This window comes from Chiloscyllium punctatum, chromosome 11 (genome assembly GCF_047496795.1).
Source record: "Chiloscyllium punctatum isolate Juve2018m chromosome 11, sChiPun1.3, whole genome shotgun sequence".
Classification (NCBI taxonomy): Eukaryota; Metazoa; Chordata; class Chondrichthyes; order Orectolobiformes; family Hemiscylliidae; genus Chiloscyllium; species Chiloscyllium punctatum.
In genome coordinates, this window is record NC_092749.1 from 40,091,127 (window position 1) to 40,107,653 (window position 16,527).

Below are 16,527 nucleotides of genomic sequence, written 5' to 3' on the forward strand. Positions count from 1 at the left end.
CTGTTTACCTGGTCCAATTAGGGATCCCTGGCTGACATAAAAAGGAGTCTCAGAGGTTCTGTTCACTCTGAGAGCTGGCTCTGAGGAAGCTGGACCACTGTCAAGTACTATGCACATGTAAGTTAGGGGGCGCTTGATGACGGGATATCGGTCTCTGTAGAGTTATGTCAGGGGTGGATGTGTAAAATTCTAGCTTGTTCTTTTTCAGATTAAATGTTGTGTCAATATTGTCAGTTTTTCTGTGCATTTCAAAATGGAGTGGTTGTTTGCTGTATGTTCATAGACATTTTTCCATTTGCATATTTATAGAGGTTCTTACAATATTGCACAATTGCAAGTGCTACTGCTGCTAAGAGAAATCATATATTACTGTAGCTCTATGCTCATAACATATCCATACTCCCCCCAACTGTGATCCAACCAGTAAATAAATGAAAGGTTAGAAATAGTAATATTACATAATGCCTGTTGCATGTGCCATCATAATAAACTGTTTAACAGAGGAAATTAATGTATTACCATATGTGTGCAAAAGCTTTAAATATCAAGGAGTGAATGGAAGTTTTTTTGAAATGTTTCAGTTTTTTTTATCTTGCACAAACGCTTGGATTTATACACTCCAGTTATCTCAGAGGTTTTAGCATGCTATGAGAATTCAGACTACCCTACATGGAAACTTATAGCAACCAAGGCAAATCAAAATAATGTTTTGAAATTGTTGATTAAAATACATTGTTTGATCACTAAACTAATGTATTCAATTGCACCACTTTGTCCTTAGTGTTGTCCTGTGTATGAAAGTATTTTAGAAACATTATTTGTTTCAATGATGATTAAATTAGCTCCCAAAGAATTCAAAAGAAAAGCTGTTGGTAATCTTCACAATGTTTTATGGTTTTGAGCACATTGAAAAAATAAAATCTAACTGTTTATTCCATACTTCTGTAGATAATTTATGTATTTTAGCAAATAATTGCTTAATTGGTAAACCATATTCCAACAACATGGTTTAAATTTCTCAAAAAGATTTTCAAGATTGGATAAGATATACTTGACTGAATTTTAGCAGTAATGGGCTGTGTACTTTTTATTGTGTTTCATGGAGGATTTTTCTCTTGAGTTCTAGCCATCATCCCAAACTCAGTTTATTAACTAGGTACCGTACCCCTGTCATGCCCTGTTTGTCTATTGCTAGCCCAAAGCTCCCACTCTAAGTAGGCAGAAATACTCATCAATGCCAGGACTTCCCAGGATCTCTGGCCTTGGCACCATCTTTACCATTATAGCACTTGAATGGGTTTACAGCAACAGCTCGATTGTTCTGCTTGGGTCATGACCTTTGCTCTGGGCATGGCAGATAAGGGGAGTTTGGCAAATTACTTTATGGACAGGGATCTGGAGGTCCTGGTAAACAGGGTAGTGCAGAGGAAGGCCACCACTTTCTCCCAGGGCTGACAGGCGATGTCACTATACTAAACCCTGCCAGTTTAGTCTGAAATTCCTACCTCATCAATGTGGTGTTAACTGTCTGGGGGAAAGACCAACAATGCTGCAAGGATGTCGATGACCTCCACTACTTCATCAGCATAAGTGTCACCATCATCTCTGTCTGCTGCTGCACACATCTTCCACCAGTGCTCATGATTTACCACTTTCACTATTGTATGCAATAACTTCTTTCACTTGCTCACATGCAATGCAAAGGTCTTCCCTTTTTATTCTTCTGTATTTTGGATAATGGACTGAAATGAGAAGCACTGATTTAAAAAAAACCAAGGATTGTGGATGGGATTGCTGCACTTTTTAAAAGCAAGTTACTGAAACTCATTGGAAGTGAGGTTTACATTACTACAATGTTCAATCTTTGTGGGAGGCTGGTTGCAGACAGGCAGGCACCGGGGGTATATGCAAACTGAGATTCAGCCAGTTTATTGGCTTGTGAAGCTGTGCACAGCTGTTGATTACAATGGCCATCTGCCTGCCAATAACTATGTGATTGGCTTATGGGTGTGAAGAATAATAATCACAAAATTTCAGATCATTGAAAGGAGATGGTATGTCTTTGCAGTAGAAAATGCCCAAAGCCTGAAGAAAGCTAGTTTTTCTTTGCCTCATGAGTTGCTGTAAGCTGTTGATTTTAACCAGTGAGGCAGAGGCTTTGTCATTTGTGATCCAGTCACTTTGTGTTCCAGCAAAGAAGTGAAAAGATTCTGGAGAAGAGAAATTGAAGATCAGCAAGTCGTGATAAGCAAAAGAGTAATTTCAGTGGACCCTGTGGTCAGGAGCCATTGAACTAACTTCATATTTACTTTCCCCCCTACTAATAACACCATTTATTTTGTGTGTCTTCTATCTGTTTTGGAGGGAGAGTTTTATGAGGTGTCGGTTTTAACCAGTAGAATTATGTGTCAACTGTTTATAGTTGTTTATTTGTAGCTAGAATCCAAACTGTGTGTAAGCCATGGAGTGATTTCAGAGGCTATCCTTGACTAAAGGGTATCTCCCTTGACTTAACTGAGAACTACTTCCCTTGTATTTTGAGACATGGCCATTTGGTTGATGTGTTAGAACCCTCCCTGATTTTTCATTATGTTTGTTATTCTTTTATCAATTTTGGTCATGAGCACTAAATTGAGAACTGAACTGAAAATGACCATTGGACTGTGGACAACAGCATATATTAAAATAAAAAGAAAAACAAGCTATTGTTTGTTTGCGAGGCCAAGCCTGGAAGTTAATTGCAGGTTGGTGCTTCTTCAAAACCTGTCAAGTGCTTTGACAGCAGGGGAGAGCAGTATGTTTAAACAGATAGTAGGTGTTGCCATTAACAAGGTCAGTACCTGGGAATTGGTTCCAGTAAGTCTGGGAAAGACTTATGTTCTGGCAGATAGCAACGTTGAATAGTAACTGAGACCTTGTGGGGAGACAGTTAGTCTGATAGGGAGAGGCCAGGTTTTGGACTGTATGTACTGGGAAAATGAGTTTGGCTGTTGATGATACAGCATGAAGATTTGAAAGCTACCTACCTAACCTCCTGTTATCAGCTATTGGCAGTTGAGAGAATAAAAATCAAGTTATACATATTACTAACTTCCTCTGAGGTGGCTGAAAAGGTGGCCCCTGATTGACATCTTCAGAAAAGCAACCAAGAAACAACCATATTGCCTGGGGAACAAGGCATGATATAAACCACTTAAGTAATCTGGGCAGTTCTGTTATTTTGTTTTATTTTGTTTATTCCTTAACTCTATTCATTTGTCTCTTTTTTTTTGTGTGAATGGAGTTGAAAGCAAACGTTATTGGGTTTAATCATATACATTAGTTAGATTACTTTGTTGTTCAAATTCGCTCTGCAAAAGGTATTGTTAATAAATTGCTAAGTCTTTTGTTGAAGTTACAAAACCAGTGTCTAGAATGATTATTCAGAGTCTGAGATTGTTTATACAAAAAGTTTGGTTAGGAACTATTGGAGTCAATTTTGAGGGTCTTTTAAGGTTCCATTTTTACTCTGCTTCAAATGCAAAGATAGAAAGGCTGATTTGATTTGGTTGTTTATCTCTGTACTGTCACAGAAGCATATGCAGTCTGCTTGCTAAATAAACTGCAAACGTGTTCTACCAGTGTGAGATTGGCGTAGCTCTGCCATACAGCAACATGTCTGTCCCCTTGACTGTTCATAACCAAGACACACTGTCTGGCTTTATGGCTGGGCTGAAACACATGTCAAGGTAGAAGTACTGTTAGCTCTGGCTAAGAAGGTAAAGTGCAACAAGGCAAGGCAGGAATGTTATGAACATCAAAGTAGGCACAAGGTGAGTGAAAGTCAAAGTGTGGTGCTGCAAAGAACACAGGTCAGGCAGCATCCAAACAGCAGGACAGTCTACGTTTCGGGCATAAGCCCTTCATCAGGAATGTGGAGGTGGTGGGGGAAGGTAGTTGGGAAGGCAATAGGTGGATGCAGATGGGGGTTAATTCTGATAGATTGGTGGAAAGGTGGAGCGAATAGGTGGGAAGGAAGATGAACAGGTCAAGAGGGCATTGCCAAGTTGGACAGTTGGAGACGAACAGAGGGAATGAGCATTCCTAAGGTGTTCCCAGTTTAATCCATAAGCTGGGTGCTCATCCCAAGGTGCAAAGTGTCCTTGTAGCGCATTGTAATAGGTGTCGGTGTACTTTGAAATACAGAGCCATCCTGTAAGTGATTTAGAGATGTGCCATAATGATGCAGTGAAGCTGGTATGTATCTGATGCCAAGGTCCATGGACCCTGAGTGTCTGCGGCTATGTCTTGTGGATTGCCTTGACTTGCTGGTGCCAGGTTTTCAAGATGGAGGTTCAAAGAAGCAAGTCACCAAATTATCACTCTGATTTTTACATTGGGAATTCCCAGCATCTAGTTATTAATCTGGCATATTAATGAGGCAAGATTAAATAACAATGAGTGTTAATGAATTATGATACATTCTAATAGGCAGATCGCCACTCACTAGTGAGACTCTTATCTAGATCTCCAAAACTTAATGGAAACTAGGACATGTTCGTCTCCACATGGAGCAGTCTCTTACTGGAATCTCACTGATTTTCTCAAATTTATTGTCAAATGTTGTTCTATCTGCTGTTTAGCTTTTAATATGGCCGTAGTCAGTCGTCTTCGCTATACAGCGTGAAATCAGGAGGTAGAGGTAGGAAATGATTCTCAGTCAGTGTTACCTCTTAAACCCAGCTTGGATTCCTGGCTTCCTTCAACAAAAATATATTGTATATTTATGCTATAATTTTCCTTCACAGTGAGCAATGTGGTTCTTATGGATAGAATTTTACTTCCTGTCTAAACCCTGTGATTTTATCAATCTCCAAAAGGGTGTAATAAAACCCAATGCAGTGTAAAGACTTCCTAATATAACTTGTTTTGCTCTTGAAACTCAATTTTAGGATCATTATCATACAATAGAACACCAACTAGTTCAATCCAGTACCCAGAAGAGAGAAATGTTTCCATTCTGTAGTAAATGTTTACAGATGTACATTAAATGCTTCTAGATGTTTTCAGTTAATTTTGCAGTGGCTGAGTCCCAGGTCAGAAGTATACTAATTTTACATCATTAACACAACATGAAGTAGTTATATTCACTCTCCTGGATGTGAGTTTTTAGTCATAGACTTAAATAATTTCTGGCAAGCTTTTATTTTTTTTTCCCCCATTCCTGTCTTTCGAAGTGTTTTACATTTTATCTTAGCCCTGAGGATTGATATCCTTGCCGTTAAGGTACCCTACAGCCTTCGGGACTGAACATTTAGTTTAGCAATTTCAGAGTACAAACACCTCTATCCATGTTCATTACCCACCACCACAACCCCGGGCCCTGTTCTGTATGGGTTTTTCCTAACACGACCAACCAATATTCAACTATTCACTCTTCCCGTTATCACCAATTCAGCATTCACCTCTGCTGGGCTTACTATAAGCCATCCTTTGTCTGCTTCCTTTTTTTTCCCCCCTTTGTCTCTGGGCAACATCTCCATCCATTCAAAGAGTTTTTAACTTTCATGTTGAGAGGATTAGACACTGTCACAGCTTCCTGGCTTTGAAGTGCACACAATTTTTGAGTGTGAAACTAAGGTATAATTTCCCAATTTCTCCTCCCTCTCTTCCCCAATGAGTTGAGCATACTGTTAAACTTTCTTAAAATTTGGCAATAGTTGCTCTTAAGCATTTACTTTAGGATCAATTTACACACAATTAGCCTGCCTCATCAGATGAAATTCAACATCGAGTAGCTGGCTTCACGAGATGTTATCTGCAGTAATAATGAACAGCAGTAGAACATTAAAGTTTTACACGTGACATTTTCTTCCAAGTTAAAGTCATAATTCAAGTATGCAAGGTCCAAAATTTGAATTATGATGGCTAGTGGGGCATCTAAGATGTCAGTATCTATGAAACAGAAATATTTGAGGAAATTTAGTTAAAAGGATAAAAATGGCAATGTCTAAATTGCTTCTTGTTTATTTCAGCTGAACATGGATAATGGTTGTACTTTTATTTTGAAATTTAGCTAAATATAGATATAATTGCTTTTTTTTCTTTTAATTTTTAGCATTGAGATGCAAAGCGTTACTCTCACATTGGCTTCAAAGTTAGTGAACTATCTAATGCTGAAGAAACAGGAGGTAATGGAAATTACACATTTGTATAATGATAAATGAATGTGCTACTTCTGAGAGAGGCTTCTTTCGTGTTCTCATACATGGCTCTTTCTCAACAGAAATCCTTGGATTCCATAAGTCAAGATCTTAGACAGTGGATTCATTTACTTGCACAAAGTTGTGGAGCTGAGCAGCAGACAGAAATTCGATTGACAGCTGCAAAAGTTCTCATTGAGATTATCCCATCTTTGCTTGCCAATAAACAACTTTATTTTGGTGAGTAAATACTTCAGGCTAAATAGAAGATGTAGGCAGGAAATATATTTGCTAATGCTCTGTGAATAGATACATGATTCCAAATATATTTGCATCTATGATTTGGTTATATTCTTCCTCAAAGTTATTTGTAAAAACTCTGTTCTGCAATCTTAGCTTCCGCTATATATTGCATACATTTATAATGCAATTCATTCTTTGATAACTTTAATATTGCTACAACTTTTGCACTATCACTGCATTCATTGCAATGCTTCTTCACAGTTGATGAAAGCTTGCTGTAAACATGCCAAACAGCCCTTAAAATCTTTTTGGTAATATGTTACTTAATTGTAGTTGAAGATCCCACCTTGACTGGTCTGAACGTGTCTAAAATATATCAGTTCATGAAAAGTAGTTCTAATTATTCCTAATTGATTTTAAATCTTGAGTAGAATTTATTGTTTTCCTTTGGAGGCTTAATCGATCCAAATCTTATCTACCTGCCCTTGATGGGTAAATATTCTGAACAAAAAAGTACACGCAACTTTGAATGCTGCAGAATATTGCAGTCAGGTTTATCTGGATGCAGGAGAGTAAAAATACATTTCAGTACCAAGAATGGTGTATTAATATAACTCAGCTTTTGGAAGCTGATTTTTTAAAAAATTGTTACAATTTGTTGTCAACAAAAGTTGATGTTGCAGATTAATTTTGATTATGTGCTTACCTGTTAACCAAGTACTACCAGCCCAAACAGACCAGAACTTCCTAATTCGTACTTTGCTGATTTCAGGACAGTCAGTCAGTCAGTCAGGTGCCATAGACAGTCTTATGGTCTTACCATTTAGGAGTGAGAGAAGTCAATCTTGTTCACAATCGGAATCGAATGACCAATGCTGGAGAGTATGACCCAGAAAAGCTGTTCACAATGCTGCTTTTGGACTCAGAAGTAAGCAGCTCATAGAGTGCACAAGCTGACTCTCAGGAAGCACTGGAATAATGCCACCTGCCATATTATAAATGTAGAAATAGTGGTATCCAGACCCATGGAGAATTAGAGGCCCCTTTTGTAAAATTAGATTGCCATAGGCCATTGCCAGTTGAAAGAGCTGGAATTTTAAGAGGTTAGAATCTAGATCAGAGATTGATAGACATACAAATTGGTGCTGCCAGGTTCTGTGCCAGTTCAGTGCCATGATCCTGAGCTCTTTTATATGAGGTGCAATATTGTATTAGAATATCCAGGTGGTAATACAGATAGCCCTTGTTCATATTCATATCCCACTCTTAATCATTAACCCTATCTCACTCCTGATTTTTCTTCTTCTTTCCACTTCTGATTGCTGTCTTCTTCAGGATAACTCTCCTGGATATCCTGTCTTCAGGATAACTCTCCTGTCCAATCCTCCCCAGTCTGCAACCTGAGAACCATTACTGATAGTTTGGCAACCAGCATTGAAATCCCCTTTGCTAGCTAACTGCCTGGGAATGTCCAAAGTAGGCTTATTAATTTCTAAGCGAGAAAGTATTTGGAATGTTGAGGATAGGATAGCTTTTACAGTAAAATAGCATTTTACTTTTATTGTCTAATCTGAAATTTAAATTTTTATATTTAGTTGGGTTTTATCAGGTTGCTGTAAAACCAAGTGAAAGTTGAAAGTTAGTTGGGATCTGGGGAAAAAAATCGAATTGTTGTAAATCAGGACCTAAAATTTCTAAAATGAGTCGCTTTCACAGTTAATTTATAAACCTACTTCTGTTATACAGATCTTCTGAATACGTTAACACTGTGGAGATGTATTTTCACCCTTCTGCAAGATGAAGAACATGTGGTGAGGGATAAGGCTACAGATATTATGCAGACGATTCCACCTTTTCTGAAGGCTCTTAAGGAAGATGGTATGATTTCTTTTTCTATTTGTGAAAGAGAAGCTGATTATGTAACCAAAATAATTTTTGCACATACAAAAGTATGTGCATTTAGTTTATAAAAATGACCAATCAAAATTGAACCATAAAACATGCATTTTGAAGAGAGAATGAAAAATCCATTGTTGTTTTATAAAGGGCATAACTTCAAAACAAATGCATAATTTATGAAAGAGATCACATGTACAGTACTTCAGTGATATATGTAAAGATTCAAATTTTTCAACATCAGGACACAATTATGACCAATTTAGTTTACAATCAGCACATGAAAAACATCTGCTTTGTAGTAATGAAAACATCTCCCATAGAATGGAAATTATCTCTGGTTGGTTGAATAGAAATTGTCTGCGGATTGGTCAACTCATAAATGTCTCTAGTAGAATGGAAGATGTCTCTGACTATTGTTCATTTTAATTTCAAGAATACAATTCCTATTTATTTACAATCACTGGTGTATTATAGAACCTCAAGCCTCGTGCCGGTTAAGACATTTTTTTTCCCCTTTCTCTCCCACAGAGTTTTCCCTCATGCTGAACTCTAGTTCACTGGGGGTACAAAGTCCTGATACCTAACCAAAGTGCTCATTCTTAATAATTAAATTCAGATAATTGGTGTGTCAGTAGCTAGTTAGTTGGTGCTCTCCAGCCTTCAGGCACTCCGCCTGTATTCCTGATGAAGGGCTTTTGCCCGAAACGTCGATTTTACTGCTCCTCGGATGCTGTCTGAACTGCTGTGCTTTTCCAGCACCACTCTATTCCAGAAGTTGGTAAAGCTGCCATGCTTGGTTTGCACACACACTTTTTCAGTAGCCATTGTTAGATAGCAATTATAAGGAAGCGCATTTCTTTTTGCCTTTCAGCTTTAGGTTCATGAAATGCACTAGTTTATTTCCAAGTTGAAAGCAGCTAATCGAGCACATTCTGGAAATGGGACATATCTGAGGGTTCATTACTGTGCCTGCAGGTCCTTTGTATCCTCTCTAGTACAAACAAATCCTTCCTATGGTGCGGTGAAAAGAACTGAACATAGTAATCCAGCTGAGGTCAAACTAACATTTTATACAGTTCCATCATAACCTCACTAAATCATAGAATTATACAGTACAGAAGAGGCCCTTTGACCCATCAAGCTTGTACCACGAAAAATATACTACTACGTACACAGCCCCACTTTCCTGCACTAGGCCCAGCAACCTTGAATCTTAACGATACTTTTAGTGCTCATCCAAATACTTTTTGAAAGTTGTGAGATTTCCTGCCTCAACTACCCTCACAGGCAATGCACTCCAGACCTCCACACCATCCTCTGGGTGAAAATGTTTTTCCTCGACTCCCCTTTAATACTCCTGTCTTTCACTTTAAACCTATACCTCCTTTTTATTGACCCTTTAATCAGGGGGAACAGTTGCATTCTATTCACCCCTCCATGGTCTTCAATCTTACACATATCTATCATGTCGCCCTCAACCTTCTATGCTCTAACTGCTGTTGTATTCATTGCCTCAGCTAATAAGGACAAGCATTATCTCTGTGTCTCAATCACTTTATCAACCTGAAACTCTAGTCAAGCTATATCCCTGTTATTTATATCTCCATGTTAATTACATTTGTAAACCAACTGATACAAACTGTTATCCATTTTTCAGTGCTAACTTAACGGTTTGATAGTTTGTCATTTTAACATTTTTCTTTTGTTACACAATAGATATTTAGATATGCTGTAACTGGTATGCTCATTGCTATTTATATTAATACAGTGATCTAATATGACATTTTGCTTGCATAATGACTCTAAGTTGGATTATTCCTGTTTACAAAGTGGAAGGTGCAAGGTATGTTCATTAAACTAGACCCTACAAAGAACTGCGTGCTTGTTAGATGGGGCATTAATATCTTCTAAGGTCTATCAAAGTGATTATTTGGATTTTCACTTATAAAAGAAGTAATACTTTGACATAAATTAATTAAAGTACGTATCATGAATAATTGATATGTTATTTCCATTATAGATCAACTGGGGTATTAAAGATAAGGCAATGTTTTGAGTTAATGAAACTGAATATAGTTCCTTTATCCTTTTACCCTCCTTCCAATAATTTCCTCCATTCCTTCACCAAACAAAAAAATATTTATTTTGGATGTAGACTTCATCAATGAACTCCCTCTGTCAGAAGCTGATTAGTGCTAGTTTGACAGACTGGACTTTAAGAAATTGAGTATTTACTTTCCTTTGCCAAAGTGCATTAAATGAAACGCTGCACTGTATTTTTTCCTCCTTGCTGTCTGTAATTCATTCTACCTCCTTGATGCTGATACTCCCTCATGCAGCAATGAAGAAACAAATAATGCAGTAAGAAAATAGATGGCATTTAGTCAAAGCTAATTACTGATATACAGACTAAAATTTCAAAATTAAATAAATAGCCTTGAGTGTACTGTGTTCTTACAGAACATTGATACTCAGGGTAACATAACACAATGGCACAGCTATTTTGAAACGTGGCATATATGGTTCTTATGACAGTTAGTAGATGAGAAGATGGAGCAGAGAACAAGAAATTGGATTTTTTTTAAAAGTTACTCGTGGGACCTGGGCATGGTTCATTGGCCAGCATTTATGTTTGACAATGTTGTACTTGACTTAATTAAAATGCAGCATGCTGTTCTGTGCTTGGACTTGCAACAGGCTAAGTTGCATTGTATCATGGCATTAATTTGCATCCGTAAACCTTTATACTGACTCCATGTTAGCTTTACTATTAAAGGAAGTTCCGGTTGTAGAAAACCTAAAAAATTGGAAGATTTTTTTCAAATATAAGAACATGATGACACAAGTTGTCTCTTTCTTAAAGAATTACATTACAAGAATTTTGTAACAATTTAGCATTTAAAGGTTTTTAAATCGTGTTATAGCCTGCAGCTAACCCATGCTTTTAACCATGCTCCAAAAGCTGTTTTACAGGATGTGTCAATGTGGTTAGCACACACATTACAGTGTTGCCAGCAAAAATATTTTGTTGACCGATACTACTTCTTTAGACCCTGCATTTCATAGTAACAAAATGGAAGAAGAGGAATACTTTTTGCTTCTCCTTTTTATTTCTGTGAGTCATACACATTACAATAATTATATCAACTAGTAAAAACAAACATAATTAATGTTGGCTTTCCACTATGGAGTTTGTGCCCATTGATTCCCCAATGACAGTTAGAATAGTAAAGGGATTTACACTGGGATTCTGTCACTTGTAAGTTACAGTGTTATTAATGTTCCTGTCCTAGTTGATTCTATGACTGAGAAACATAACTAATGTATTTCAGAAAGCGAAACCTTCAGTTCCCACTGCTAGTGAAAGTGGAAGCAGGAAAGATATTTAAGTAGGCAGGTGATGGCACAACTGAACACTACTACCTTCCCGCCTCACCTAAATTGGCTCATGGTCCACATTCCTGCACTTCCACAGCCTGAGGTCCTTACGTGGCAACTAATGACCACCTTTACAGTCAAACCTTGCTGCAATCCATATTCACTCAACTCCAAGCATGCCTATTAATATGTGACATGCATGGCGGCTGAAACCAAATGGCCATCTTGGCAACTCAGTGGAGGATGTCCCTTGAATAAATGTTCATGATGTGTTTTGTTTCCAGCAAGGTATCTTTGCCTGTTTTGGTAATTCTTTTATTCCTCATAATATTAAAAATTTGGATGTGGCTAACAAATGTTTATTACAACTCACCAATATATACAAATGTAAAGTTCACAGGCTGATATTAAGCTGATTGGTTACTAAGAGTAACATGCTTTTGTCAGCGACTCATTTTCCAATTGGCCCAAGTACTGACTGTGACACACGTAATGTCCCCCTTTTCCAGATTAAAAAATTCCCAAACAGATATATATGGTTGCACATAGGTACATTTTGCTGCTTTCATAATTATGCCAACAGGTAAAATAAAGTTTACAAGATTAACATTCTAACTTGAATGTGTTGGTTTGGAGGTTTGACACAACTCTGCTCTGGTAATCATATACTGGATTAGTGGTGCTGGAAGAGCACAGCAGTTCAGGCAGCATCCAACGAGCAGCGCTCGTTGGATGCTGCCTGAACTGCTGTGCTCTTCCAGCACCACTAATCCAGTATTTGGTTTTCAGCATCTGCAGTCATTGTTTTTACTCTGGTAATCATATGCCTGTCTGGAGAGATGCGCATTTGCTCTGTGCACTTGTCTGACACCTTGGCTGTTTTGCTGCTGGTTATTGTCACTCAGTGTCACCGACAATCATCATCTTTGGAGTTAACATTGTTATTCTGTTCATACACAACTGGTAATTTGTACATTTGTGTGAGCTGCTCTCTGTTCCTTCACAATGCAGCACCGTGCTCAACATGACTTGAACAGGTTGCATATACTAGAAATCTTTGGTATCCAGGTATTTATATGTGCATTTCTCACTCTCACTCTCTGTCTCATGTTCGATTTTGATAGTTCTTTATCTGCTCACTCATTGTATTTTTTTTCTTTCTTCTCTCTATCTCAAAATGGTTAGACAGTTGACGGCTGAGCAAGTGCTACAAACAGACTTCAGGCAAGGTTCCCTAAATTATTCTGATTCCAGACAGGATACCCAAATTGTCAAGCTCCTGGGTCCCCTTTTCTATTACACTGCTCCCTCAGTTGACTGCAACAAGACCTTTTTACAAAGGATCTTATACCTGGAGATGTCTTTCTTCCAAACCAAATAAAATTATATTTTAAAACCAGTTTAACCAGGCTTTCAGGTCTATAAAAGACTGAGCTTATTTGTTACTAAACACGGGAGGAAATAATAATATACACACTTACACTGATTAGAAATGAGAAGTAAATTCAAAAATAAGAGTTAAAAGATTAAAGGATCAGCTTCTCTGGCCTTATGGGAGTAGAAGATAGTAAGACATTGAAAACAACAGTAAATTTAAGATTTTTGAGCTCCTGCAGGTTAGTTGAGGTCAATTTATCCTATTTCCTTATGATGTTGACTAGCTGCCAGCACTTATAATGAGAGAGTGTGTGTCCTCTCCTGTGCCCTTTTGACTGGCTTCATGACGAGCTGGCTTCTAACGCACAGAATGAGTGTGTCCTCTTCCTACAGTGCAGGCATGACTTACAGGTGGTACTTTACTATGACATCCGCAGCACACTAGTGCTCAAGTCCAAGCTAGTACACAGCAGCACCTTAGTCCACCGGTGCACAAAAGCACCTCACTTCAGTAGCACACCTTCTTCCACCATCACATACAAACTCGTTGAACTGGATTTTAACCATTGTTCTTGTTTGTTCTTGAAAACAAGATATAAAACATACCTCTTGCCAGAATACTGTCTTTTCTCCCATGTTCACAGTTTGAGAACTCCCAGGAGGTTATTTGGGAGCACCATTGCTTGCAGATTTCCCTCCATGTCACTCACCATCCTGACTTGGGAATATGCTACTGTTCCTTCAGTGTCGTTGAGTCAAAATCCTGGAATTACCTCCCTAATGGAATTGTGGGTCAACCTACAGCACATGGCGTGCAGTGGTTCAAGAAGGCAACAGACGACCACTTTCCCAAAGGCAGCTGGGAAGGGCAAGAAATGTTGACCTGGCCAGTGACACACACACATCATGTCTGAATTAACATAAAATTATAGTTCAGTTTGTAGTCCTTTTCTGAATCCTAGCAGGTCTGGCAACATCTGTGGAGAGAAATCAGAACTGAATAAGGGTCACTGGAACAGAAACTTTCATGTTAAATTTCCACAGATGCTGCCAGACCTGCTGAGATTTTCCAACAATTTCTGTTTTTGTTTCAGATTTCCAGTATCCACAGTTCTTTTGGGTTTTTTGTACTCCTTTCTCCCATTTTAAGTCCATCCCTTTAATGCTTTCTTTACAAACTTCTCAAGTCTGACATTACAGGGATTTTCTCTCTCTAGACAGCACTGAAGTTAAATCCATAGGCATCTTTTGGTCATATGGACTTTATTTAAAAAAAAACAATAATTTTGGAATTAAAGCCGGATATGTGTATTGGTGATCTGGTTTTATGATTTGTGGTCATTACACAAGGTTGTTCATATTTAACTTCTGAGCATAAGTTATGCTGAGGTTGGTTATCTATCTCCATTGGTGTTTCATGAAAATGCAGCAATATGAAAGTTTTGTTTATTACTCAACATTTAACCATTGATTTGATCATAGACCTATACTTTCTGCTGGACCATTTAAGCATGGAACCTGAGGTGACAATGTGATATGCATAACTCCTTTTCAGTGCACATCTCTATAAATGTTATTCCAATGATCTGCACTCCATTGTCAGATTATGCCCATTCCAGGACACCAAATAAACCGAAAATAACAGTCATCATGTCAGAGATGGTTGTACCCTCTGTGTTGCTAACTCATTGAATAGTGGAAATTTGGAGAAGTAATTAATTAAAAAGAAGTAATCTTCCCTGTGCATTGGGAATAGGTCTGTTGTTAGCTTGAACCAAGGAGGGAATGGAATACTGTGTGGATGAAGCTTCCCCTTCTGTTGGGTTCAATGTATCTGCAATTTATATGTGCTTTCATGAGTCATTGCATATCCTGATTCATCTCTGGCCAGCATAAGGATTCATATGCTAGCCATCTTATGTGTTCAATACTCTTGTGCCCTGGTATATCACAAATATGATACTCTGGCACAATGCATTTGATATTGGGACGTGCTTGCTCTTGAAAATAATTTTTTTTTTGAAATACAGAAAACTTTGTTTAACTAGTACCTTATGAACCGGCCCTCTTGATAAACCAGCAAAAATTATATACCTCAAATACTACAATGTTTACTGTATTATTCTGTACAATTATTATAGTTTTAAAATTTTATTTACCTCAAATATACTTGTTCAATCAAATGGCCACGTGAATATCAACAGTTGATTCAATTTCTTGTTAAATACTGCGGTGTTCAAGTTGTCAGTTGAAGGTGCGAGTGAGAAGGCTGCCTGCCAGTAAGTTTTATTTAAGACAAAGTTACACTATTATTTAAGTGATGTATATACCTTTTGGATTATGTTTTTATTACTTAGTGTGTGTTTTTATATTGCTTACGTGGAGCTCTTAATTACCCAGAATATTTGAATATACAGTGTACCCCTGGTCCCATAGTGCCGGTGCATTCAAAGTTGACTGTACCAAGTTTGTCTCTATGTCGCCAAAATGTACTATTTTTAGGTACTGTAAGGCCATTCCTGGATAACAGTATTTTGCAACTCTTGTAGGTGTTCACCTTCAGCAGTTGCCAATTGTAACTGTTCGTCCTAGCTGTGACCAAAGTATATCAGTTCAACCTTGAAAATATCTTCAACTGATTTGATTCCACTAGTTGTTGTCTCTCCACAACAATGTGCACCATTTCAATCTCTTGACTATACTGAATTCTGTACATATTGGTAGTCCTGCCTTTGCTGAATCAGAGAATTTTACAGTACAGAAGGAGGCCATTCGACCCATCGTGTCTGTACCAACTGTTGAAAGATCTACCCACCTAGTTCCATTCTCCAGCCCTACCTCCATAACCCTCTAAATTCATCACTTTCAAATATCTATACAGCTCTCTTTTGAAACTTTGTATGGAATCTGCCTCCACCACTCTCCCAGGTAACGCATTCCAAATCCTAAGAACTCTGAGTAAAGATGTCTCTCTTTATTTCACTTTTAGCTGTTTTGCTGACAATCTTGAAATTGTGACTTGTAACACAACAACTAGCAGAAACAGGATATCCTTCTTTACCCGGTCAAGGATGTTGAGAATTTTGAACACCTCCATAAAGTCAACTCTTAATCTTCTCAGCTCCAAGGAGATTAAGCCAATTTCTCTAATCTTTCCTTGTATCTAAATCACTCATTTATGATATCATTCTAGTAATTCTGTCTCTAGGGCTTTAACATCCTTTCTTAAAGAAGGTGCCCAAGAATTCTATACGCCATTTTAATAATTGTTTCAACTTACATGGCCAGCTTCTAAGAAACATGTACGTGAACCCTGAGGCTCCTCTGCTCCTTCACTCACCTCAAATTTGCACCAGTATTCCAACGGGTAAAAGCTTTCAGGAAGATGGGCTTACCTATTGGCATGTGTGACAATGTGCTTCTACTAGTTCATACAATTGATAATCTG

The 16,527-nt window shown here is 37.9% G+C and overlaps 1 protein-coding gene across 4 annotated transcripts in view; it reads left to right on the forward strand.

The window, feature by feature from the left end:
* thada (THADA armadillo repeat containing) overlaps positions 1-16,527 on the forward strand; it is a 355,281-nt gene that overhangs the window by 274,232 nt on the left and 64,522 nt on the right. For all 4 annotated transcript variants that reach the window (XM_072580668.1, XM_072580667.1, XM_072580670.1 and 1 more), the window contains 3 exons: positions 6,098-6,170; positions 6,266-6,422; positions 8,172-8,303. In XM_072580668.1, coding sequence (XP_072436769.1) covers positions 6,098-6,170; positions 6,266-6,422; positions 8,172-8,303 — 362 coding nt within the window. The remainder of the gene's footprint in view (positions 1-6,097; positions 6,171-6,265; positions 6,423-8,171; positions 8,304-16,527) is intronic.